This window comes from Raphanus sativus, chromosome 5, assembly GCF_000801105.2.
Source record: "Raphanus sativus cultivar WK10039 chromosome 5, ASM80110v3, whole genome shotgun sequence".
In the NCBI taxonomy this organism is placed as follows: Eukaryota; Viridiplantae; Streptophyta; class Magnoliopsida; order Brassicales; family Brassicaceae; genus Raphanus; species Raphanus sativus.
This window is the reverse complement of record NC_079515.1, coordinates 32,636,718-32,663,279: the sequence shown is the minus strand read 5'-3', so window position 1 is coordinate 32,663,279 and position 26,562 is coordinate 32,636,718. Positions and strand designations below refer to the sequence as shown.

Below are 26,562 nucleotides of genomic sequence, written 5' to 3'. Positions count from 1 at the left end.
TTCACATTCTAGCTTATTATGATCATTTTAGGTTGCATTTAGGTCTTTATGTTGCATTTGCATACTCATTTGCATATCATAGGGGTTGGAGTGCACAATTGGAAGTTTTGAGCCATTTTGCAAGGTTATATCTGCAATTTATAAAGTTTGGGTTCAGAAACGAAGTTATCAAAAGTTCAGGGACCAGTGTTGCAAATTTGGAGAATTTGCCTGGGTTATATTGCAAGATTAAAATGTTCAGGGTCAATTCGAGAGGTCTATTGTGCAAATCCAAAAGATGTGGGGCCAATGCGTGAATAATCAAGACTCCGGAGACCTGTTCCGCAAATAACCAAAAGATCACCATTGATGCTCACGAGCTTCACGATTTGAAGATGACAGTGACGAGGTTTGATTCCGGTGACATAATAGAAGGCTCGGATGGTGTTATCACAATGGATGAGCTTGTGCGGCTGTTGGCTATGATGGAGACGACTTGACAACGGCCCCGAGAATTGACGCGCCATGGATGAAGCTTGGTCCGGTGGTCTCGGCTCGGAAGAGAGATGAGACGGTGGTTCTATTGAATATTGAGTCCGAGCTGGAGCAATCTCAACGGCTTGACGCAGCGGTGTGGCTTGACCGCTCGCTATGCATCACCACCTCCCTGTTTGATATCGCGACATGATGCAGCGGTCCAATGTCACCGCTGGGAATCGAACGGAACATACAACGGCTTGGTGGAGCGGGAAGAAGAAACCGCTGGGAGAAGAAGATGCACGAAACCAAATGGTTGATCGGTTTAGTCCGGTTTGACCCGGTTTACTTCAATTAAACCAGCTCGATTTGTACACCTCTATAAATAGATTTAGACCCAAAAACCCTAATGTATCTCATTTTCTCTCTAGACTTTGCCTCATCTTGTAAAACTTGAATCTTTTATCAATCTAAGGATTTTTGGAATCTTCATCTTATATCTTGTTTCTCTTAATCATTAACATGATTAGCCTTGAATCTCATATGGATTTGAGGTTTATCATGGAGATTAGGGAGTAGACACATTTTGGATTCATGGGCTAGGGTGATTAAGGGTGATTAGTGAAGATCTAGGGTGTTTAATGTTAGATCTACTTATTTCTTTGCTTGTTGAGGGTTCTCAATGCTATTTTAGTCTTGATCATACTAAAATAGATCCCTAGACATTTCCTGCCCGAAAGGTGTATGATGAAATGTCTGAACCAACTCTTCAATGCTTTTAGTCTACTTTGCCAAAGAGATTTGTTGTTAAAGAGGCTAAGATTGCTATTAGACTTGTTCTCCATGTTTGTTTTAGTAATATTCAACCTAAGAGATTAGATGCTTGAGTTGCTTTAGCAAAAGAACATTCATCTAGAGATAGAGCTTGTTTAGTGTTGTGTCTAAGCATAAGGAAAGTGTTTGATTGATAGCTTGCCACTCTAGTTTGGATCTTAGTCACCCAAGATCAAGTCCCTTTCCCATGGGTCCACCTTAGCATTTGATTGAGTTCTTGCATTTGTTTCTAGTTTGGATTTGAGATCACCTTATTTATATTTCTAGGACCTTAGTTTGTTGCCATCATCATCTTCTTATTTGCTTAGATTAGGAGAGTTTGTGTATTCTTAGTGCTATAGATCTCTAGTTCTCTGTGGTTCGACAATCTTTTATACTATCATTTGACTTGGAAGCCTTGAAAACTTCCAATATCATCTAACTATAAATTTAAAAATTTAAATTAATTAAATTTTATTATAAAAAATAAAATAATTTTTTTTTATAAATTTTGTTATAATCTCTATTAATTAAAATAAAAGTATTATATAAATTTTATGATAAAATTATACTATATTGGTAAATTAACCTACTTACTTTTAAAAATGCTTTCATTTAATTATAATATTATCTACCATTAAAACGGATTAAAATTTGTTAACTATGTAATATTCTTATACAAAAAAATAAAGTTATTAAAATATGTTACTTTTTATTCGAAAACTATATATTTTCAAAAATAATATTTTAAAAATATTTTTATTTGATTATTTTAGATTATAAATTACCGTACCAACTCGAAAACGTAATAACAATTAATAAAAAATAAAATATATAAAATAAATCACTATATATTAAATATAATAAAAATAAGCAATAAAATTAAGAAGTTTCACAATATATAACACTAAAATATAAATATATATCTAATATATCAATAATAATATTAAAATTTAACATTTATAAAATAAAAAATACTGCATGAATGTGCGGATCAAACTCTAGTTACTATTATTATAGAAAATAAAAGGTGAGATTTTTATGAGATTCTTATTGATTTTGAACCTAGTATTTTGGTATAGCTTTTAGTTAAAAATAAAAAATCACTGTTAATTATTCCTTTTCCTTCTTTATTGATAAATCTAGTCTAGGTTTGATTAGCCGTTATTTTGTTTCTAAATCTCAGTACTATTCTGGTATCCCACTAAAATTGATTAATAATAATTTAATATTTTAAAAATACAAATTTTATGATATTGAATGAAATTTTATCTTTTAACTAAAATAATAATAAATTATTTCGGCTAAAATTCACTTAAGTTTAAATCATTAAGTGTCCGACTGGTTCAAATAAAGCGGGTTTTGTATGACTTGCACAATGTTTGAAAATTGTTGCGATTGTGGGACATTTGTGACTGGTTGATTATAAGATATTGCAACAGTTTAATAATAAATTACAAATTTTAACATATTTCAACATTATAAAAATATCAAAAACATACTATTCTAATAAAATATAATAATTTTCAATATAGTATGACTAATAAAAATATTATGTTTATTTATTTAATTTTTTAAATTAGTTGAAAGTTAATAATTTTAATAAAACTTGTTTTGAGGATTTATATTTAAGAAAATAAAACAATATTTTGTTTTGTTTTATATATGTGTATATCTTTATATATGTATGTATATTAAGTTTTAAAAATTATAATGAATAGTTAGTTTAAAGTTTTTATAAAACAAATTATGATACTGTTTGTAAATTTATAGTAATATATAAATATGTATATATTTTTATTTATAATATTTCAATTTAAAAATTTCACATATTTAAAAATAATTTTATATTTATTTATCCACCCACAACCGCAAATGCTAACTAGAACTAGTTTTTGATTTTAAAAAGTTGAGAGCGATTTATAACGATTTATATGATTGTTTCGAAACGCTGTTAACCACTATCAATAACAAAAATTGTATTTGCGGATGGTAGCGAGAAAATTAGTCATGCCCTAAATCATTGCAAATCCCTCCCATCTTACAAGAACACCTTTTCAAACGGAAATCTTGAACTATCTAATACTGACAGAGTAAATATCCTTTAATTTGTTTAAATTATTTCGTATTTAAGATTTCCGACTTTATTAAGGTATATAGTAACCGATAAAAAGTTGGACCAGCAATAGCCCAGATAAGAGGAAGGTAGCCCATGTGAGAAATGGCTTTTCACCGGCCTGGTTAGAAGTCATCTTGCATGGAAAATAGCATATAGCTCATGGAAAACAGAGAGATTAGTATATAAATCTGCGTGTGCAAATAACTAGATTTAGTTGTGTGTTTGTACTTGGTTTCAGAGAACACATGAATTTTGAAGAATGCTTGGATTATTTTTACTTTTATTTTTGAACTAAAAAACAAGCTTATTTGCTTGGATATTGAGGAAACATGATAACGAATGAACCTTTTGATGATCTTTTTAGTTCTGTTTCCTGGGGTTTTCTTGTATGCTTTCCCGTACTGATCATATGTGTATATATCATCAGGATCATAAACCACGGATTCTTGATGCGATTTTTTCGAGTATGTGGAGCTGTGCTCTTGATCCATTTTATTTTGCTATCAGTTCATGCTGTGGGCTTCCATCTGCGGCCATTCCTGGAGTGCAGGAAGAGGTACTTAAGCTTGGTGATAAATATCGTGAGCAAAAATTATCTGGTTGATGTTTCGACAACCCAAAGCTGCGTAGTGCATGATAATGTAAACAGAGGACTCAAAGATGACTGAATAATACTTTTCTGAATACATCAAATAAGGGAGATTACAAGATAATATATAGAGACTTAGCGAAGGATCTAGATACATTTGAATCTACAGCTCATAAAGTGAAAGTGGTCTTTAGCCAGCACAGAGTGACAGCAATAGAGCGTAACGGTTCTCCGTACTCCTCTCTTCATCTCTACAACCAGACAAAACAGGAAGACGACGAGGGAAATGAGTCTTGGGCTCTTCTAGGGCCTTGGCATAGTGGGCTTGTCTTACATCCCCCCTCAAACTTGAGGTGGGTGGTCCAGCCACTCCAAGTTTGCCTCTTAAATCAACAAACGCCTTGCGAGTTAACGGTTTTGTAAAGATGTCTGCTACTTGAAGAGCAGCTGGAATATGTTTGGTTTCGATCAAGCCCAACGCCACTTGCTCCCTGATGTAGTGATAATCCAAGTCAAAGTGTTTAGATCGCTTGTGAAGAGCCGGGTTTGTCGTGAGGTAAACAGCGGAGAGGTTATCACACAGCAGAGGAGTAGCATGAGGCTGAGAAATACGAAAGTCCCGCAGTAACTGAGATAGCCAAGTAATTTCCTGAGCAGTGGTGGCAAGGGCTCTATATTCGGCTTCAGTGGAAGATCTCGAGACAGTCTCTTGTCTCTTAGCTGACCAGGATAGGAGATTTGAACCAAGATACGTGCAGAAGCCTGTAGTGGATCTCCTAGTGGCTTGACATCCTGCCCAATCACTATCACAATAGGCTAACAGAGACATAGTTGTATCAGCCTTGATGTGCAGTCCAAGATCACTGGTTCCTCTGAGATATCGCAAAACCCGCTTGAGAAGAGCAAAGTCAGATTCAGTGGGCTCATGCATCTTTTGACAGATGAAGTTCACCGCAAACTGGATATCAGGGCGAGTAATAGTCAGGTATTGTAACTTGCCAGCCAAGCTTCTATAGTATGTAGGCTCAGGAAAGGGACTGCTATCCAAGTGTTCAACTCTTTGAGGAAGCGGAGTAGGCATCGGATTACAGTCACTCATAGACGCTTGATGCAGAATATCTTCAGTATAAGCTCTCTGATGGAGAAAGATCCCATCCTTGTGAGTGACCATCTCAATACCAAGGAAGTAAGTAGGAAGTCCCATATCCTTCATGGAGAATTGCACAGATAGTGCATCAGTCAGCTGTTGGATAAGACTGTCATCACTTCCTGTTAGAAGCATATCGTCTACGTACAGGAGCAACTCCATAGAGTGTTCTCCTTGATGATATGTAAACAGAGAAGGATCCGACTTGCTACATTCAAAACCATACTCAATCATAAAGGTACTGAATGTATCAAACCAAGCCCGTGGAGCTTGTTTGAGACCATATAACGCCTTCTTGAGCTTACAGACATACTGAGGACGGTCAGCATCGATAAACCCTTCCGGTTGATACATGTAAACCGGTTCTTTGAGATCCCCATGAAGGAAAGCACTAGTAACATCCAGCTGTCGGATTGACCACTTCTTAGAAACAGCCGTCTGAAGCATTAGTCTTATCGTTGCTGTGCGGACGACTGGATTGAATGTTTCCAGATAGTCATAACCTTCTTCTTGTTCATAACCTTTGCCCACAAGACGAGCTCTCAGCTTTTTAACCGTTCCATCAGGATTCAACTTCTCAGAGTAAACCCAACGACTAGTGAAATGTTCATGTCTTCTGTTGGTGGAACCAAGGACCAAGTATCAAGCATGTGGATATTTTCAATCTCAGTGGTGACAGCTTTGTTCCAACCAGGATGCTTCATAGCCTCTGCAATATTCTTTGGTAAGCCTGTTGAACGTCTAGTAGCCAAGAGAGCATAGCGCTTGTTGGGTTTACTCACTCCAGCTTTGCTTCTAGTCTGCATAGAGTGAAAATTTGGTGCCTGAGGATTAGCAATTGGAGGAACAGGAGCAGCTTGCACATTGAGAGGGGGAGGGACCACTTCTGCTGCAGCTGGAACCGGCTGAGCAGCTGGAGCTATTTCCACAGGTTGTTGTAGTGGAGGGATAGTCAGAAATCTCGAGATCTGTTCAGGTTCAGAAGGTGGGACTTTAGAGGATGTTGCAGCCTGCCAAGCTTTGAGCAGAGAAGTTTCGTAGCGAGGCACAAGATGTTTATAACTCGCTTTGAAAGGTAGAACTGCTTCATCAAAGATTACATGCCTCGAAATGTAAACTCTTCCAGTGGGTGGGTAGAGGCACCTATATCCTTTGTGTTGGTTGCTGTAGCCTACAAAGATGCATTCTAGGGACTTAGGCTCTAGTTTATGAGCTTGGTGAGGCCGAAGACATGGATAGCACGCCGAACCGAACACTCTTAGTACATCATAGTTTGGTGACTTCTTGAATAGCTTTTCAAACGGACTTTGATTCCCAAGAGCAGAGGAAGGCAGCAAATTGATGATATAGTTGGCAGTAGAGAAGGCTTCAACCCAGAGATGCAGTGGGAGATGACTATGGAACATCATCGAGAGAGCTAGTTCCACACAGTGACGATGCTTCCTCTCTGCCAAACCATTCTGCTCAGGCGTGTGAGGACAAGAAATCTTGTGTAGTATCCCTTTTCCTATCATGAACCTCTGCATCTTATGATTAACAAACTCTCCACCACCATCAGATTGAAATTCTTTGATTGTAGTACTGAACTGATTCTCAACAAGTTTGACAAATGCAGTGAACACTTCAAATAACTCAGCTTTATTATGAAGTGGATAGAACCACGAGTAACGTGTACAATCATCGATAAACACTGCATAAAAACGGAAACCCTGACTGGAACTAACAGGAGAGGGCCCCCATAGGTCACAATGAATCCTCTGAAGGGGTAAAGACACATGAGAATCTGATCTAAAAAACTGTAACTTGGAACTCTTCCCCATCTGGCAAGGCTGACAAATGGAGGCAGTTTTGCTCTTATTAACTTGAATCACCTTGCTGGATTGTAGTTGTTGAAGCACTCGAGAGTTAGCGTGACCAAGACGAAGATGCCACTTGTCTTCAGAGGCTGCATTTTGACGATCTGAGAAGTACACTGCAAACTCTGAGCTCTTCAACATATAAAGTCCTTTACTTCTTGGGCCCTTTGTCACCACTTTCCCCTTTTGGAGATCAATCAGATAAACGTTTTTAGCATCAAAGAAAACACCACACTGATAATCTTCACAAATCTTAGATACTGACAGTAGAGACTTTTGTATTGTTGGACACACTAACACCTCATTTAAAGTTACAGTACCTGTAGCAGAGGAAATGGTGGCTGAGCCGACATGAGTGATAGGCATATAAGCACCATCACCTACCATAACTGCATCATTGCCTTCGTAGGGGTGAACTCCTTGGAGGTTAGCAGTTGAAGCAGTGACGTGAGCAGTGGCGCCAGAGTCAGGATACCATTCACTACCATCAGATACACGCTGAGACGAGAAGGCTTGAGGGGGTTGATAGTTATTATCAAACCGGTTGTAGCACTTGATAGCCGTATGACCAACTCTCCCACAAATCTGACACACAGGACGCTCACCTTGGTTGTTGTTGGGAGGAGTTTGATGCTGAGAAAAACCACGTCCTCTACTTGTGTAGCCCCCACGACCTCTGTAAAAGTTGGAACGACCTCGACCACGGTAGTTCTGATTGTAGGGAGGGGGTTGAGCTCTCTGTTCTGTAGTCTGAGTGTTGAAAGCGACATGAGGGTTCACTGAGGAGGCTTCTTCATAGGATTGGAGCTTCGCATCAAAGCTCTGCACTTCAGAGACCACATCATTAAACGTTGGGGCTGGGAACTTTGTCAACGAACTCTGAATCACTGTGGTAATAGGGTCATATTCTCTACCTAGACCATTGAGAAACCCAAAGATTTTCATGGATTCCTCTATGGGTTTCCCAATAGCACTAAGCGAGTCACAGATGGATTTGAAGTCCCGACAGTATACAGCTAGTGTCTTGTCTTTCTTTGTGAGCAACTGCAGTGTTCGACGCAGAGAAAACTCTCTGGAGAGAGAGCTTTTGTTGAAGTTGTCGGCAAGAGAGACCCAGACATCACGAGAAGTCGCAAGTGTGTGTACCGAACCGAGAACTTCTTCAGACAGAGTACCAAACAGCCACGAATGCACTAACTGGTCTGTACAAAACCACGCTTCAAACAGAGGATTGGCTTCAACAACGTCTTGAGCATCACGAACAACCGTGTGAGTTGCCGGAGGAGGAGTGACACCACCATTGACGAAACCGAGAAGCTTTTGACTGGAGAGGAGTGACTCGAACTGGGTTTTCCAGAGCAAGTAGTTGTTGTCAGTGAGCTTTAGAGTAACAGAGCTCACGACATGAACCTTGCTCGGGAACGGATAGGGATTCTGAGGATCCGCCATTGAAAGCACCTGTTAAGGTTAAAACCAGGCTCTGATACCATGATAGTGTAAACAGAGGACTCAAAGATGACTGAATAATACTTTTCTGAATACATCAAATGAGGGAGATTACAAGATAATATATAGAGACTTAGCGAAGGATCTAGATACATTTGAATCTACAGCTCATAAAGTGAAAATGGTCTTTAGCCAGCACAGAGTGACAGCAATGGAGCGTAACGGTTCTCCGTACTCCTCTCTTCATCTCTACAACCAGACAAAACAGGAAGACGACGAGGGAAATGAGTCTTGGGCTCTTCTAGGGCCTTGGCATAGTGGGCTTGTCTTACAGTGCATTCTCATCTCCAGTTCGTTGTCTGTCACTCCACTTCATAGGTTACCCGGAACAACGTACAGGTACAGGACTGCATGTCCTTGACTCGATTAAATGCACTGATCTGCTGATCAAATGGAAAGTTTTTTTTTATTAAGCTTTGATATCGCCAATATCGAGAGAGAGAGAGAGAGTTATGGGTAGTTAGCAAAAAAAAGAGAGAGAGTAATGGGTAAAATAGAAGCTAACTAGAGCTTCTCTTTATGTTAACATAGTTTCAAATCCTCGTTAGAGCTTCTCTGCTACAACATCTTGAATGGTTTTCGCTGTTTTTATCGAATGACCAAATATGACTTTGGAGACACTTGTCTATAATATTTGAAATCTTAACTGAGCATGCATGTAGAGACTGTAATTCTGAAAACATAAAGTGAAGTTCTCGCGGGATCATTAATTTGTAGAGCCAGTGGTGATCCGTCACACAAGTGGGCACACTATATGGAAACTCGGTTGATAAGAAAACTCAAATTAGTAATCCTTAATTGCTCGTTGGATTATCAAAACCGCATAAGTAAAATTAAGATATATGTCTCTTCTTGTTTTTACAAAAAATTTATATCTTATGAGCTTATATATGTATTTGCAGACACTCGAGTTCTATTAAACAGGAGAGATGCCACTTTATATAGATTTCCTACTTTTTTATTTGAAAAATGATGGGTGAAAAAAGAATGGTGATGCACTAAAGAAGAGGAGTTAAATTATTGTCCTTTTGATGCAAGTATTAATGGTCAAATGGATTCTCATCATAATCTATAAGTTCCACTTGTTACCAAAGTCTTACTTCTTTTTCAATCTACCCTCAAGCCCTATTAACCTAGCCTTGTCGGTTGCTTTTTAGTCTCTTATTCTTTTAAAAGAGTCAAAATTCATATTTTATACTTTATTATGATATATAATTGATTTAACATATCGAATTACAAATCCTATGATTACACATAGGCAAGATATATAATAGATTTCGAAACATGGGTCGTGACAATTAAGCATTATAAACCAACATAAAGCTGGATTCTCACGCTTGCAAAGCTTTGTTTTTTTTCTGGCAACCTCCTTTGCTTTAACTGTTTACATCTTCAATCAGTTGTTTCGTTTAGTCATATTTTTTCTTTTGTTTTCCATATATTCTCAATGCAAATAAAAATATTTGTTTGCTCACAAAAAAAAATTCGAAACAAAAGTACAATTAGTTTTTTCACCATGAACACTTTTTCATGATTTATAATTTTATATGATATTAGTTGTGATTACCATATACATCAAATGATCAAATATATATGTGCGCAGTAAGTAAAATTTGAAATGTGAAAATGATGTTTTACAAAAAAAAAAATGTGAAAATTATTTCGTTTATATGAATAATGAACGTGAGACCAATACTCTGCGTGTCTCCACGTAGGAAAGCGGTTTCCCGGCAGCTGACAAGTGCATGTCATCTCAAACGTCTTTCAGTATCCATTTGCTCATGTCTGATTTCTTCTTCAGAGTCCGTTTTTAATTTATATTTTCTGTGAGTTAACATAAAAATTTTACTTTACTTTTACCTTCGTTTCATATCAAATGAGTTGTTTTATTCACTCTTAATCTTTACAGACTTTACTTTCCGTAATCCGAGGCCCTACAAAACATTCGCATTTATTATATAATGCGACACAACTGTTGTCTAATTTTTACACACTGTTATTCTGATAGGAACAGTCAGCTATATTATTTCTAAAATGTTTAGTTTGCACCCCAACACTTTTTTTGGTAAAACACCCCAACACATTTGTTTTCTGGTTTTTCAGTTTTCGAATGATTTATTTTTGCAAGATCATGTTCTTTCTTCAACGAGATTGGATCTAATATTTGAATACTAATGACTGCTAATGTTGCTTTCATTCTCGCGTTCTTATATTCTTGCAATATGATGTTGTCTATTATGCATCTGTAGATAGTAGATACGAAGTAATGCCACATTGTACTCCCTTCGAAGAAAACAAAACAAAAAATACCAACGTTTGGAGTAAAAGAATTTATTATATCACGTCCACCATATTTTCATGGTTATTACAAATACATTGTGTAATATATTCATCATGCAATTTCGTGTTGACGAGACAAATTACACTCGCCTGAATTTACGAAGACACTGTCATTTAAGAGCATCATCAACCCAGCCACCCTCTTGGGTTGCTTAATTTTTTTTTTTTTTTTAATTTTGTTTTGTTTGAATTAAAAAAAAAAAAAAAAAATAGAAAGGGAACCAATCGCAGGCCACCACACGTCGGTGGGGCCCGCAAAAAGCTGAAACAACGCCGCTTGAACAAGCGTTTTTCTTTCTGGTTTCTTCTTCTTCTCTTTCTCTTTCCTGCTTTTTCTAATTAAAAAAATACTAAGCACCACCACTAACTACTGCGTTAATGGTGCTCTAAAACTGTTGATGATATAAAAATTATAAATTTTAAAACGAAAATCTGGTGCCGTAGATTTAACTTCAGCACGTGTTAATTTATCAGATGACTGAATGCTGGGAAATGATCACCTCATACGTTTCATCTTTCAACTTTCGCAAATTATCTTTACACGTACTTTTTTTTCCCGTCAAAGTTGATTCATTTCATTCGTTGCCACAAGGGCAACAACATACAAGATTAAAATCATAAAACCAGCGGACAAATCTTACAATCCCTGGAAACATAGTCCATAACAGGAAGACACGAACCCAAACAAAGGGTGACATTTACAAAAAACTACAGAATTACTAGAGGTCTCTACACTTTTCCAACCGAATCCTTAAACACACCTTGACAAGAAAAATCAATACCAGTCCATCTAAGCTTAGAAACAGCCGGAACTCTTGCAGAAACCACACAAGCGAAACCACACAAGAGAGAGGAAGCGATGCAGTAGCCGAAACAACGAAACAAGACTAAACTTACCTGAACCTCTAGTTCACGGTAACGAGCTAGAACCATGAGAAAAACTTCACAATAACAGAGAAGAACAACACCCGGGACCACGCCCCTTCCTCAAGCGAACCTTCATCGGAACGTCGACACCTCTCAACCTCTTTATTTCAACAAACAGAGGCCACCAACAGAGTAGAAGACAAATCGGAAGACACTCTTATTCAAAGGCCGCGAGAAAGACTCCTTTCAAGAATGGGACAAGCAACCTGAAATTTCTCAGAGATGTTACACATGTCCTTCTCACCACACACCACCACGCCACCATCACACATCGCTTACACCGTTACCGAACAAAGATAAGAGAGGACAAACACTAAAACCCAGCCAAGGACGTCTCAGATTCAGCTACTCCGAAGCCAACAACCCAACTGACTTAGACGAGTGAAGAATGAAGACCGAAGAGATCCCAAAACACTGAAGTGAGTTGAAGGATTAGGTCACCGGAAGACGAGATTTGAACGGAAGCTAAGACAAAAAAATCAGAGAAAAAGACGATTTTAGGAAAACTACTCCGTAGATCCACCGTCTTCTTCATCACAATAAAACAGATCTGATAGCTTTGACCGGAGAACTCACCGGTAAACCTCTTCCACCGCAACCACTCAACTACTCAAATGAAATCTCAAACAAAACCCCATGAAAACAACTACTAATTCAAGCTAATGAAAGGACAAAGACCGACGTGGCTGTGTGAGCCCACACACGCCGACCTTAACCAGATCTAACCTCCCATTTTTCTCTTCGGACTCTGTCTTTTTCTCCATCTTTACACGTACTTAATGGCACTTTATTTGGTGACCCAATAATAAACTAAAATATACGTATATTTTATTTATAATGAACTATTCAGTAAATAATTCTGAAAAGTTGTCAACAAAAATTCTGACCTTGAAATTATTAAGGGCATTACTGATTTTGATGTGATTAGACTGCCCATCACTTTATCGCAGAAATATTAATGCATACTATATACTATTGGCATATGGACAAAAATATAATTATCGCGTGTGTTTATATTTTATTCCCTTTTTTAGTTTCCCAAAAAGTTATCTCTAATACTATCCCTTCGCTTTATTTTAAAAATCAATCGCTAAACTATTTGTATTTTGTGTCGTTAGTTTCTTATAAAAAAGTTAAAACACAAGAACAAAAAACAATTAAGCCAATACATAGAGGTAAACCAGAAAACACAAACCATAAGTCACTAAATTCATATTTTCCAGTTTTGACTCTTCAATCAAAATCTCACAAAATTACAATGTTTTAACTTTTAACCCATCTATATATATATAATAAATCGTAGTATATTGATTAAGTTCGTATGTGTATTTTTATTTTAAAAAGGAAACAACTAATGCAAACTAAGATTAAAATTTGTGTCTCTTAGAGCGGTCCGACCAAATTAATTGAGATAAAAGTAATAAAATAGTGATAAGTACATTGGTTCTACACTTCTACTGCTTAGTTGACAAAAAAACAGGGTAAATGGTTTCTCAGCTATATTAAAGTTAAAAAAAAAAACAATTGTAAAAGATAAAAGAGAGCGTTACAAAGTGTGGTTGAGGACAGATTTATAAGATTCCGATTTCCAATAACAAAGAATGTAATATAGCAAAAACATAAAATAAACACTTTCTCAAATCTCTCAATTCCAAAGAGATGAGATAAAAGAGAGAAGATAAAACCTTTGATGTCCACACTCTCTTTTAGTATTTCTTCTCCTTCTTGAAACTTCCTCTCTCTCTCTCTCTCTCAACAAAAAAAACGACGTAGTTTTCACCTATCTCACCAATGGACTTTGCAGACAACAACAACAACAACGAAGAAGAAGAAGAAATGAATCTCCACGAGGAAGAAGAAGAAGAAGAAGACGACGCCGTTTACGACTCTCCACCTCTTCATCCACCTTCTCGCGTCCTCAAGACAACAACCGTAAGTCCCGACACGGCTGGAACAACCTCAACAGGCGGTGGAGGGTTCATGGTGGTCCACGGTGGTTCTTCAGGAGGAGGAAGCAGGTTTAGGTTCCGTGAGTGTCTCAAGAACCAAGCGGTGAACATAGGAGGACACGCGGTGGATGGTTGTGGTGAGTTTATGCCAGCTGGAATCGAAGGCACCATCGACGCCCTAAAATGCGCCGCCTGTGGCTGTCACCGTAACTTCCACCGCAAGGAATTATCATACTTCCACCACCACCACGCGCCACCGCATCAGCCTCTTCCTCCGCCGGGATTCTACCGTCTTCCAGCTCCGGTGAGTTATCGACCACCGCCGTCACAGGCTCCTCCTCTTCAGCTAGCTCTTCCTCCTCCACCACAAAGAGAGAGATCAGAAGATCGTATGGAGACTTCTTCTGCGGAGGCAGGAGGAGGAGGAGGAGGAAGTGGGATTAGGAAGAGGTTTAGGACTAAGTTCACGCCGGAGCAGAAGGAGAGGATGTTAGCTTTAGCTGAGACCATTGGCTGGAGAATTCAGAGACAAGATGATGAAGTGATCCAGAGATTTTGTCAAGAGACTGGTGTTCCGAGACAAGTTCTTAAGGTTTGGTTGCATAACAACAAACACACTCTTGGTAAGTCGTCGTCCTCCCCGCCACTTCACCAGCATCAGAATCAAACTCTCCATCCTCCTCCTCCTCCTCCACAGCCTTCTTCCTTTCATCATGAACAAGACCAACCATAAGAATCTTGATTTTCTTGATCCACTGTTAGGGTTTTTAATTTAGCTAATCAAATCACTTTGAGGAATTTTCTGAGGGCTTTTATTGTTTATTTTATGTACTCATTTTCGTTTCTTGGTGATCATGTTGTTGTTGATGACGCTCTTTCTGTTTAATTTTGTTTCTCATTATCAACTTCTAAAGTCTCTCTGAGCAAATTATTGAGTTGTCTTAGCTATAATTAGTAACCAGTGAGGATTTTAGTAATTAACATCACATGTGTCAGTGTTGTAGATCTATCACGTCTTTCTCTATGAATATTACATGATTAATGTATGCATTATATAAATATGTATTTGTTAGCATATGATTAATGTTTTTTTGTGTATTTCCTTAGCATAATTGGGACGTTTGTTCTAATTGTTTTTAAGTCCTTGGTGTTTGAGGGGGAGTGTTATTATTTGTGCTAAGACCATTACTTAGCTTAAACACACACATTTTAAAAATATGATTAAGTGATGATGTTGTTTCTTAAGTTCTTAGTGTTTAAGAACTAGGATATTTTCTTGATCATTTTCTCTTTTGCACACACACCTTATAATATTTTTATTATTTGTATATATGTTTGTGTACGTACTTCTCATTTAATTGTCAAATGAGTGTAGGACTCGAATGTGGATCGGTCGGAATTTCCTTGGGATGGAGATTTCTACCTAAAATATTGTGTAAAATGGGTTAGATATAGCGTGGATTCCATATTCACCAATCAGTGTAGACATTTATTTGTTCCTCCTTGGAAATGAAAATGGTCAAGTAACATCTGCTAGCTGCTGCAACAGTATTCTGATTCCTGGGAATTAATTATACTCTTTCACTTGATAAAAAATAAAAATGAAAAAAAAAGACAAGAAGAAGTAATCGAAACATGTCGATGCATCCAAAGCTTCGTCGTCCTCTTTATGTCTTTCTAATTGCTTACATTATATGCATATATACCTGTGTATATATATAGCAATGTTCTTTGGAAAACTGGGGAAGGAGACATGTGGGCTCTTTGGAAGCACGAAGGAGAAGAGATAAAAACATATGGGCACACATACATGTATCATACTAATGATGTTCTTCTTCCAAATCCCTAGTTAGACATTCACATATAATCATTTTAGTTTAGAACATTTGTTTCATTCGATTAGTTCACTCTTCGTTTGTTTTTTTTCCTACATTCAGCTAATCTTACTATATTATAGGTTAACTTGAGTAATTTTACTTTCGGCTTAATCGAGCAAAGCTTTTTTCCACTAAATTCATATTTAGTAACCTCTCTTCAACAAATCATTTAATTGTAGTAATAACGTCATAGTGAATAAAGTTATAGTAAACTAGAAAGTTGTTAAGCCCAACAGTTTTATTCAAAATGGGTTTGTGAAAAGAACCTTGATGATACAAACGAGAGAAAAAAAAATGAATTCAAAAGAATGAAACTAGGGTTTTGAGTGATGACGCAATGAATTATGGGGAGGAAAGAGGGAACCAAAATGAATGAAAAAGGAAAGAAGAAGGAGATAAGATTCGAGTCCCCATCTCACGGCCACTTCCATATTTAGCCTTTCATGTCTCAACCTCTCCATCTTCTCTCTCCAAGAGAAAGAGAGACAAATCTACACACAAATGAATTAGAGACTTGAGAGAGATGCTTTTGCTTGATAAGGCAATCTCTACGCCTTCTTGTTGTCCAAACTAAGGCTGCACACTCCAAAGAGTGATGAAGATGACTTTGTGGTCCTCTCTCTCTCTTTTATTTTTATTGGGTCCATAGTTTTGTTTTCAAAAAATTTCAAACGCGTGTAGCTTAATTAGTTAGTGTACTTGATCGATTTTGATCAGTACATGTTTGGGTATAACGAGCTATTAACGCTTGTTAAATAACCACGCAATATTAGTTAGCTTTGACTTGTTTAACGAGCACATATACGATTGCAAATTTTATTGAGAGGTGAAAAAATGTTTACTCAGCTGCTGCAGTAATGAGAAATGTTTGTGCCATACGTTGGAGTCTGGATATGTAATAAATGTTCATAGAAAGTAGTGAACCGCAGATATTTTTTGTTTGTGTGCAAAATTTTGGGCTTTTCTTGTGAGCTAAGTTGAATTATTGATGTAAGATGTTTTGATCAGATAAATAAGCATATGTTTTTAAACATAACTTTTTTTTAACTGTGGTCCTTCTTCATGGAATCTTTCAGTCAATACGCAGAAACCAGGACAACGACCCATCAATGTGTATATGTTGTGTACCATACATATATACATGCGTTTGTTATATCATCATCACCATAATCAACATCATCATTCTCACAGTGTTTTTACTGTGGAATGGTTACTGTCGTTATGCTTCATTTAGGGAATCTAAATGTGACCCACAAGCAGAGTTTTATTACCAGCCTTTCAAGCTAAGTTTCAAAACAAGTAATATTATTATAATAAAAAGGGAAGAAAAAAGAAACTTGATTTGATTGCGTAAAATCAAATATATAGGACCAGCTAGGGTTAGGTTTTTTTCCCTTTAAATTATATGATATTCCCATACTCTTATCTTCAAATAATTTGCCCTAATTTGGGAAACTGATGATGATGATGATGATTCACGTGCAAGATCAGATTAAGAAATATCAGCGATATTTTTAAAATATAGTTAATTAGTCACTTAATTGATTCAAATGATTGTACGGTTTATGTAATTATTTAAAGACAAACTTTATACAAAAGAAAAGTATTTTCTCTTTAGTTACGCGTAAAGGCAAAAAGCAAAGGTTGAAAAAAGTTTAGAAGTTCACTTTTAGTTTTGCAGGAAAAATAATAAAACAAAATAAATTATCTTGTTCTGGACAGTTGAATGACTATGACGACTCATCATGACGAAGCCCAATGAAAGAAATATAAAAGTTTGTTTGTTCTGTATTGTTTTGTTGTCTTCACTTAGTCCACTGTTCAAATAGTTCTTCATTTCAAATTTTGCGTGTATGTATATTATATACTGTGCGACAACTACGAAATCTGAATGCGTATATTACGTACAACGTACATATACTTTCATGATATTTTAAGTGGTCAAGTAAAATTAGTAGTCTTTCGATAAAAAAAAGGTACAATTAGTAGTCACAAGAGGGGTTTACAAAAACAATCCTATATACACCATAAGATAGTTAATGGTAGTTGTTCAAAAAAAAAAGATAGCTAATGGTAATCTATCTATATTATTATTATTTACAAATTTTTTTTTTTTACATTCGAGTTTTCATGTTAAAAATTAGAAGAATCGATGATATCATTAATAAATTTTATATGTAAATTATATATAATAAAAATGAATTTTATATTAACAAGATAATATTTATATGTTATATTAAATAACTAATTATATACTAAAATAACATATTTCAAAAACAGAAACATACTCAAAATATAGTTCTTAACTATATTGTGTAGTCATCTAAAAACAATTTTCTGCTATAAAAGTTAAAAAATAAGTAAAACAATTTATAATTATTAATCAAGCAAAAATAAGTAATATGTGAGTGTTTTAAAAATCACAACGCAATAATAAATATACATATTTTGATGAAATTTTGTCATAAATAAAGTATTTGATGTTTGATTTAAACTTTTTAAGAACATATATAATAATAATTTTGTTAGTTTTTGAATTAATAAGATATAAACTAATAAGTATTCATAAGAAAATTATACATGTATACATGCAAAATAACTAGTTTTGAATATGATTAACTATTTTTTTTGGCAATTATGATTATTACTGAAGGATATAGAACAATAACTTAAAATAATGAGTTTCCGGGTTTATTATCTTAATCGTTTTATTATGTTATAACTATACAAATTAGCGATTGGTAGTATATTAATAAAGTAAGTATACTGTAATTCACTTTTAAAATTTAATATCTATCTATCTATATATATATATATATTAATGTTCTTTCTTATGTGTATCATCATGATTAGGCTCCTAAATTTCTAATAGTTATATTTTCATACTCGTTGGAAAACAAAACCTGGTTTCAGAGTTTAAACTTTACAGAAAAAAGTGGACCGATTGTTTTATGAAGAATAAAGCTTTTACCCTCTGTGGTGAAAATATTCGATAAACTAATACATAAAGCCTAAAGGAGTTCAAAGTTAAAAAAAAAACTGATACATAAAGGAGGAAAAATGTTCATAGGTTTAATTTGACGATAGTTCAAAATCGTTGCTGATATGCCAAACGACATTTGGTAGGCCCGAATTATTTAATTTAGTGAACATAGGATTAGCCCATTACACATAGTTGCTGAACCAAGAGGTTTAGTGGACCTAGACACCAATCATTTTGTAATTTTTATTTGATTTTTGTAAAGTATTTCTTTTAGCTTTTTTCGGACATATTTCATTTTAGTTCGTAAATATTTTGGAGTTTGGACTTTTGTTGACCAAGTTAGAAAGCACAAAAGATATCATTTTCAATTAGTGGGCCCAATTCTTAGCCCATTAATACCATGCGCGCCTTATTTACTTAGGCGACACCGTTTGAACGTGTTTTACAACACAAAGTCAACGCTTAGCAATCAACGCAACCGATACGGTTTTTTTCCCGCTACATTTATTTGGCGGGAACAGAAAAAAAACATTCTCTGTTGTTTTCTCTTCCTGTTTCCTACCAAAAAAGTATTCATTTTTATTTTTTATCAATACCAAAAAAAGTATTCATGTCATTATCATCCATTCTTTTTTATTTTTTGGTATGTAGGGATATATATACAGAAATTAAAATGTTTCTTCTTTTATTTTAAAAATTTGCTGTGATTATTTCGTTTCTCAACCTCTCCTCACATATAATAATAATGATAAATTTATTTGAAGAAGAAACAGAGAGATTTAGGAAAGATGTGTATGGGAAGAAGAAGAATCACGAATCTTAGAGCTGAAACAACAAGCTGATACTTCTAAAACCCCATTGGGTGTTTGTGAACATAAGCCTGACCCATCACTCTCTATCATTTCCCCAATCTTCTTCACTCTCTCCTGCAAACAGAGTTTTTAAGCAATAAAAGAACCAAACAAAGTTTAAAAGCTTGAAATATTGTTTTTATCTCTTCGAACAAAAAGAAGATCTAAATGCCACCAGTTTGATATTTAGATAGCAAAGATCAAATCAGAATCAACCATACCACAACATGATTTGTGGGGACACGATTTGGTAAAAGATATGACTAGAGTGTGCAGTGAGTGTATGTGTGAGAGAGAGACAAAGAGTCACAAGACACACAGCTATAGAATGATATACTTTAGAGTGGTGTTTGGTCTATACGCTCCACTAGTTCTGGAAGTCAAAGGATTCAGACCCATAAACCAGTTTCTCTTTGCTCTTCTTTAACTTACTTTTTTATTAAATATAGTTTACACATGTGTATGCAATGCATCAGTTAGTGCACACACACACATATAAATGTGTCATCTTTAATGATTTCAATCTTCTCCACAAATGGCATTTCCTTGAAATTGAACACCCAATTGCTGCTTTATATTTTTGATATTTTAGATTTACGAGTTTGAGATTTTTATTGGTGGAGTTTCTTTTTTACCTTTTGAAGTAGTGAGAAAAGAGGAGAGAGGGAAGAGTTGTCAAAGTGTACTGTGTACAGTTCTCCAGAAACAGAAAGTGCAACTGCAGCAGCAACTTCAGAAGGTCTAAACTCCAAAAAGTCAATACCTGCTCACTCACACAACCCACCATTATTATTAGTCCAGAAACATTCACCCAAAATCATAAAAAAGCAAAAGCACAAAAACACAAAAGTGATCAAGTGAAAAAATAAAACAAAAAGGAGACAACTTTTTTTCACCTTTGGTTTTGCTGGCTATCACTTGTAATGATCTGGATATCAATGTGTTGGATGGTTCTTGATCACATTTACTCATCTTCCTCAGGAAATATCTTATGTATGAGCAGGGAGTTATCGCTCTCAATCTCCATTCCAATCTGTTTAACACCAAAAGCTCCATTCTTTGAACTGATTTAGCCTCAAACACAAACTGAGGATGTCCAGCCTGTTCCCAAATCGGCAATTGATTAGTGTATTGATAAAAAAAAAAGAACATCTCCACAATTTGAGAGATCAGTAGTACCTGAAGATCTATTAGCAATGGGACTTCAGTTTCTTCAATTTTGGCTGCCAATGATAAACAAGCCACAGCCAACAACTGCACTGCCCAAGCGTTGCCACTCTACAAGAAAAAAAATCATGAATCAAGAAGCTACAATAATGAGAACTTTTAGATGATGAAGGGCTAAACACATTCTAAATATTTCAATGTAAACTTACAGGGACATCATGAACTGATAAGAACCGATCCAAGTAATTCATAGATAAGCAAATACACATTGGGCCAAACTGGTGTTCCTCACAAGCCTGTTGCAATAAATAAAAAAAAACAAGAGATACATCAAAAGCTGAGCTTTGAGAGATCTAGAAACTCCAAGATTAAGTGAACTATTTTGTTCTGATCTAATATACACAACAACACACTCTTTTATGTCTCAGATCATACCATCAAAGAGAATTTGAACTCATGGATATGATTTAAAAGCCAATCAACACGCCAAATTTAATCAAAAAAGGGAAGAGGAGATATATATATATAATAAAAAGATCAGACCTTCAAAATCCAATTAAGAGCTTCTCTTCTTCTGACATTCAAATCAAAATCTCCACTTCTGAGTCTGGTGATGTAATCATCACTTGGCAAAAGCTGCTTCTCCTTCTCCTTCTCCATCATCTCTCTGATAACCTCTTCGCTCTCCGATGGAAAACCCATCTGAGAAATCGAGATTTCAGGAACAACCATCGGAGTTTCGTCGAGAATTATGCCGTTGTCTTCTTCATCACCAAAGTTGGTGATCTCTGTACATAAAAGACTCAGTTCTAGATTGTCTGCCATTATAACAGAGTGTTTCAAAAAAAAAAGTTTTTTTAAAAATTGTTCTTCTTTCCGATCTAAATTGTTAAGACAAGGATTGTCATCTGGAGATTGGGTTTTTGATTTTTCTTAATGTCTTCGTGTAAGGATATTTTTTTTTTTTGTTTTTTTTTTTTGCTTTTGGTTGATGGGTAAAATGTAAAGGGAGGAGCTTTTTTATTGAGGAAGTGATGAAAGAGGTATGTGGATTTTTTTGGGTAAGTAGGTAATGTGGAAGAAGAAGATGAAAGAGTATAGATTTTTTAAAAGAAAAGAAAGTGAATTGACTATCATGGTGGTAACAAATCTTTCCTCGTTGATATATTTATTGGAATGTGTTTAAAATTTGTTGTAATAAATAGACGTTTAGTTGGTTTTATTAGTTGTATTCTAGCTCTTGGATGATGAATCAAGTGAATATTGGGCTGGATTTTTTTATCCGTCACAAAATGTTTATTTATATTTTAGTGTATTCACATAGATATATTTTTATTCTTGATCAAAAATTATTTTTTTTATTGTATTTTTCTATATTCCCATAGATGTTAAAATAGCTAATGTTGAAAAAGGTTACCACGTTCATATATTATTGTGATATATGATTTTGTTCTTCATTTTGGTAACAATAAATATTGTCTGGCTAATAGTTGTGATAAAAAGGCTAATAGTTTATAACAATATCAAATCCAATTTAAAATAATTTCTTTTAATGAATTTCTGTTCAATTCAATACCTTATGATATTTTCTAAGCATAAGTTTATAAGATTTCCAAAATATATTAAATTTGTATTGTGGCCTTGCTCTTTTTTTTTAATGAAATATTCGTCAATACTTTTTTTTCTTACTTCGATCAAATTGAAAATGATATAAAAATGTAAATTTAAATCAATAAATCACAAATAAGTATGGTACTTATTCAAACTCCATCAACATAATGTTTGAAACATTTGATCTGATTGATCTTTGACTAATGTTTTTGACTACACTCTCACTTTCTGTTTTAATAGTACCAATTTACTACATCTACATCATAGCATATACATTTGAATACAATTTCAGTTTTCACAGTGTAAATTACTACATCATTGCATTATACATTTTAATAGAATCAGTATACATATATAAGAAGTTAAGAACTATGTCATATGCTAACTTTGAATGGCCTTTGTTTTAACACAATATGGTCTTTCTTTAGTATGGTTTTATTTTACCCAAAGATGCTGTCTACTATTTTACCCAACACGTAAGATTAACTATAGGGTCTTTGTTTTATACAATAATAAAATTAATTGTCCCCAAGTGGTCAAGCTTTCGGACCCAGACCTAGTGCTCTAGATGGCTTCCAAAGATCCTACATTAGTATTTCAAAAGAATAAAAATAAACTAATTATTTTACCAAGGTGTTTCTTTCTTTTGATGGTAGCAGTAACAAGGTGAACTGGAATCACGTGCGAGCTAAACCAGCGTTGGTGTTTTTTACAGTCTTTATCTTTTCTGAAAAGATTGGTAAGAAGAAACAAAGGTTTAAGTAAAGAAGAAGTATTATGAATTAGAGCAAAAAGACTCGCTCTTTATGATTTTTCTTCTCTAATGCATGCAAATGCCAAGACAAAGTGGTCCATGTACACCTTTGATGTTTAGCTTATCTTCGTGCGTGTTCTGAGATTCGAACTTTTGGTATAACTTTCTTTATGGTGAATAAACAATTTTGTGTTTAAGCACGCCTGTGGTCAAGTTGACTTAACCTTACCCTAATCACATGGCATGATGGTACGAATCCGAGATTTTAAACGGCATCTTCCTAATAGTAGTAGGTCGGGGTCGGAGAAGAACTCGTACACTATACTAAGGAAAAAGCTTCGACGTGTAACAAAGAAATTAAACCAAAACTAACCCAACCAAAATCTGCTTGTTGGACTGAGCAAGAGCTGCTAAAGAAACCGATTTTCGAACTTTTGAACCCAACCAAACCAAAGCTGAGTTTTATTAAACAAATTCGAATAATTTTGATTGGTTTTAATTGTTTAAATCAATAAAATTACTGAACAGAAAACCAAACTGTAAACACTGCCAAGTGATAATTTCATACCAAGACTCGAGATACGGTTTGGGACAGCGAATATTGGTTGCAGTAATGTAAAATTTCAGGGTGGGGGGAAGTAAAAGATGATAATTTTTTTTAAAAAAAGAGAAGAAGAAAAAAAACAGAGTTGGAACAGAGAAGCAGATATAACACCAAAGCTGTGCACATAACTGTCATAAACAGACCATTTTTTCGACAAGTTTTACAGCAAAGGGGGTAATTGAATTTGAACTAGATTTTCGGCCATGGTTGCGGGGGAAATTACATAACCGTCTGTTCTTCCACGAGATCTTCAGGCCTCATCCATCTGCTCCTGAATGAAGCAGTCAATCATTGAGTTTTGATGTCATAACCCAAATAGTGTTATAAGAGCAAATCGATGATCGCTGATCAACGCTTCGTCACAACACTAAAAAGAAAAAACGAATTCTGATGAGGTGATTTGTGGAAAATAAGAGAGAACTAACCTGCATGTCGGAGGTCCAGAGGGTTAGATTGTCCCTTAGCAACTGCATGATGAGAGTACTGTCCTTGTATGACTCCTCTCCCAACGTGTCCAGCTCAGCGATGGCTTCCTCAAAAGCCTACAGGTGAAGACGAGTCCCCCAACAAACAGAAATTAAAAATGCAATGATCAAATACCCTCTCAAGTCTTACTAACTCTTTGATGATGTTCCGGATTCAACATGCACCAATGATTCAAACCTCTTGCAATACCTACTCTCTCTCACCCTAAGTCTGTCATTCTAAGAAATTCTACCGACAAAAGGGATAATTAGGGTTGATGTGAGTCGTAGGTAAAAGAAAAAAGTAATAAAGAAGATGACTTTTTAAAATCTCTGGTATGAAGGAAGTGGGGTCCGTTCAGAAAGAAGAAATAGCTTGAACAACTTCTCTACTTCTAGTAATCTTTTCAAAAATTACATTAAGGTCAGTCCAACACAATGAATGAAAGATGGGGACACTAGGACACAAGGACAAAGTAGTCCACTAAGTCACTTAAATCATAATCAATCAAGCAGACCAAAAAAAAAAACACTTTTTACACAACCAAATTAACAGCGAATTCTTGTACATGAAACAAACATGCAGCTCAGAGAGGGAAGGAAGAAAGAGTACCTGTTTGGCCATGCTACAAGCTTTCTCAGAGGAGTTGAGGATCTCGTAGTAAAACACCGAGAAGTTGAGAGCCAGACCCAGCCTGATCGGATGCGTAGGCGCTAGATCAGCAACCGCAACGTCCTTCAAAAATACATTAAACATAGAAAAAAACCTTTCAGTACAATAACAACCACAAAGTCAATTGTTAAAAAAAAAAAGTCAAACTACTTTTTTTTTTCAACCTGAGCAGCCTTGTAAGCGATCATGGTATCTTCAGCAGCAGTCTTCCTCTCCTCTCCAGATTTGAACTCAGCCATGTACCGATGGTAATCCCCCTTCATCTTCAGGTAAAACACCTTCGACTCGCTGGCGTTAGCCGAAGGGATCAGATGCGTGTCGAGCAGCTTGAGTATCCCCGAGCAGATCGCCGAGAGCTCCCCTTCCACCTTGGATCTGTAGTCCTTGACGAGCGACACGTGCTCCTCGTTCTTCCTGCTCTCCTCCTTCTGCTCGATCGACGACACGATCCTCCACGCCGCGCGGAGAGATCCGATCACGTTCTTGTACGCCACGGAGAGGAGGTTCCTCTCCTCCACCGTCAGCTCGCCGGCCGGCGTGGCGGAGCTCACGAGGTTCTCCATGAACTGGACCATCTCCTCGTAACGCTCCGCCTGCTCGGCGAGCTTCGCCATGTACACGTATTGGTCTCTGCTCAACGTCGCCGCCATTAGAGAGAGAGATCTCGATTTTTTTCTTCTTCTTCTCTTTTTTTTTTTTTTTGATAATTGAGAGAAATTTCTGGAAGAAAAAATAAGAAAATGAGAAAGGAGAAATAGAGAGGCTCTCAACTCAACGCCGAGTCATCATGAGCTGTAAAAAGGGAGTTCTCTCCACTCGCGCGTGGATGAATATCTCAAGTGAGACGACGGCGTTTTCAAGAGCGTGATACTCACGTGGATGATGTGAGGCGCTTGGAAAGGTTGGCTATGGTTTGACACTGTTCCAGGTCAAACGTTAGGATGTGGGCCTTTGAAATGGGTTGGTTTCGTGAAGCCCATTACGGGTATACCTTGCTGGCTAAGCATATGCGTTAACGGCGTGTGTGACCTGGACACAACTAACGCGGTCGGAGAAAAAGACATATGAAGACAAGAAAAAGGTTGTCTAAACTCTTCTTTCGCATGATACCATTTTCCTTTTTTGCTAAACATTATTATTAGTTTTTTGAGAACAACTATATTACTAGTTCGTACATTAAACTGCTTCCTACATATTATTACTAGTGAATGAAATTAATTAGTATTCATTTCCAACATATTAAATTTTAAATGCCGGATCAAATGAATCGTATTCGTCTGTGTTTTTGATTAATTGTGTGATTCAATAAATGAGGAAGTGCTGGCATTAGTCAAAATGGGAATAATCGAGAGATCTCGCAAGACACCGGTTAGGCAGGAAAAGAAAAAGAAGTTGATCGATAAAATACGACCACATCATTAGAACGAAATCTAGAGAAATTGATTACTCATCCTTTTAATAATAGCAAGTTGGTTAGATTATTGTTTTAAAAAGACAAAACTAAAACTTTTGCAAAAATGAAAAAAAGACAAAACTAATAGCTGGAAAAAACTATTGAACTTAATAAATTAGATATTGAAAACTGTTTTTCCTAAATACTCGTAAAAAATGTTGACAAAATAAGAAATACTCGTAAACTGCAAATCAAAAAGGGGGAAATAAACAAGACTTGAAAATACAATAAGTGTTGTCAAAAAAAAAAGAGACTTGAAAACATAATAAGTAGACTAGATTTTGACCCGCACGTCCGTGCGGGTGTATATTTCAAAAACATATTGCTATTTATTTATCATTTCAATATCAAAGCTGAATAAAAAATTTAAATCTGAAGAACTGAACCGATCACGATCCGAAAGATAATACCAAACCCGAACCA

The 26,562-nt window shown here is 35.8% G+C and overlaps 3 protein-coding genes across 4 annotated transcripts; 1 reads left to right on the top strand and 2 right to left on the bottom strand.

Moving 5' to 3' along the window:
- The first annotated feature begins 13,357 nt into the window (after positions 1–13,357).
- On the top strand, positions 13,358–14,633 carry LOC108861269 (zinc-finger homeodomain protein 1). The gene has a single exon (XM_018635102.2). The coding sequence runs from the start codon at positions 13,545–13,547 to the stop codon at positions 14,433–14,435; it is 891 nt and encodes a 296-aa protein (XP_018490604.1). The 5' UTR covers positions 13,358–13,544; the 3' UTR covers positions 14,436–14,633.
- A 4,589-nt stretch (positions 14,634–19,222) lies between these two features.
- Positions 19,223–21,694, bottom strand: LOC108862609 (cyclin-D4-1). Its single transcript, XM_018636796.2, has 6 exons — positions 21,124–21,694; positions 20,790–20,876; positions 20,593–20,691; positions 20,310–20,514; positions 20,049–20,176; positions 19,223–19,488 (listed from the first exon to the last, which is right to left on the bottom strand). Exons 1-6 carry the CDS (start codon positions 21,403–21,405, stop codon positions 19,342–19,344), a joined length of 948 nt encoding a protein of 315 aa, XP_018492298.1. The 5' UTR covers positions 21,406–21,694; the 3' UTR covers positions 19,223–19,341.
- A 1,895-nt stretch (positions 21,695–23,589) lies between these two features.
- Positions 23,590–25,421, bottom strand: LOC108862611 (14-3-3-like protein GF14 kappa). Of its 2 annotated transcripts, none has more exons than XM_018636798.2 (4): positions 24,851–25,421; positions 24,627–24,749; positions 23,975–24,091; positions 23,590–23,814 (listed from the first exon to the last, which is right to left on the bottom strand). In XM_018636798.2, exons 1-4 carry the CDS (start codon positions 25,334–25,336, stop codon positions 23,800–23,802), a joined length of 741 nt encoding a protein of 246 aa, XP_018492300.2. In that variant the 5' UTR covers positions 25,337–25,421; the 3' UTR covers positions 23,590–23,799. The 2 variants fall into 2 exon arrangements, with proteins under 2 accessions (XP_018492300.2, XP_018492299.2); XM_018636797.2 differs by having other exon boundaries at positions 23,590–23,820; positions 24,851–25,420.
- Positions 25,422–26,562: the final 1,141 nt, after the last annotated feature.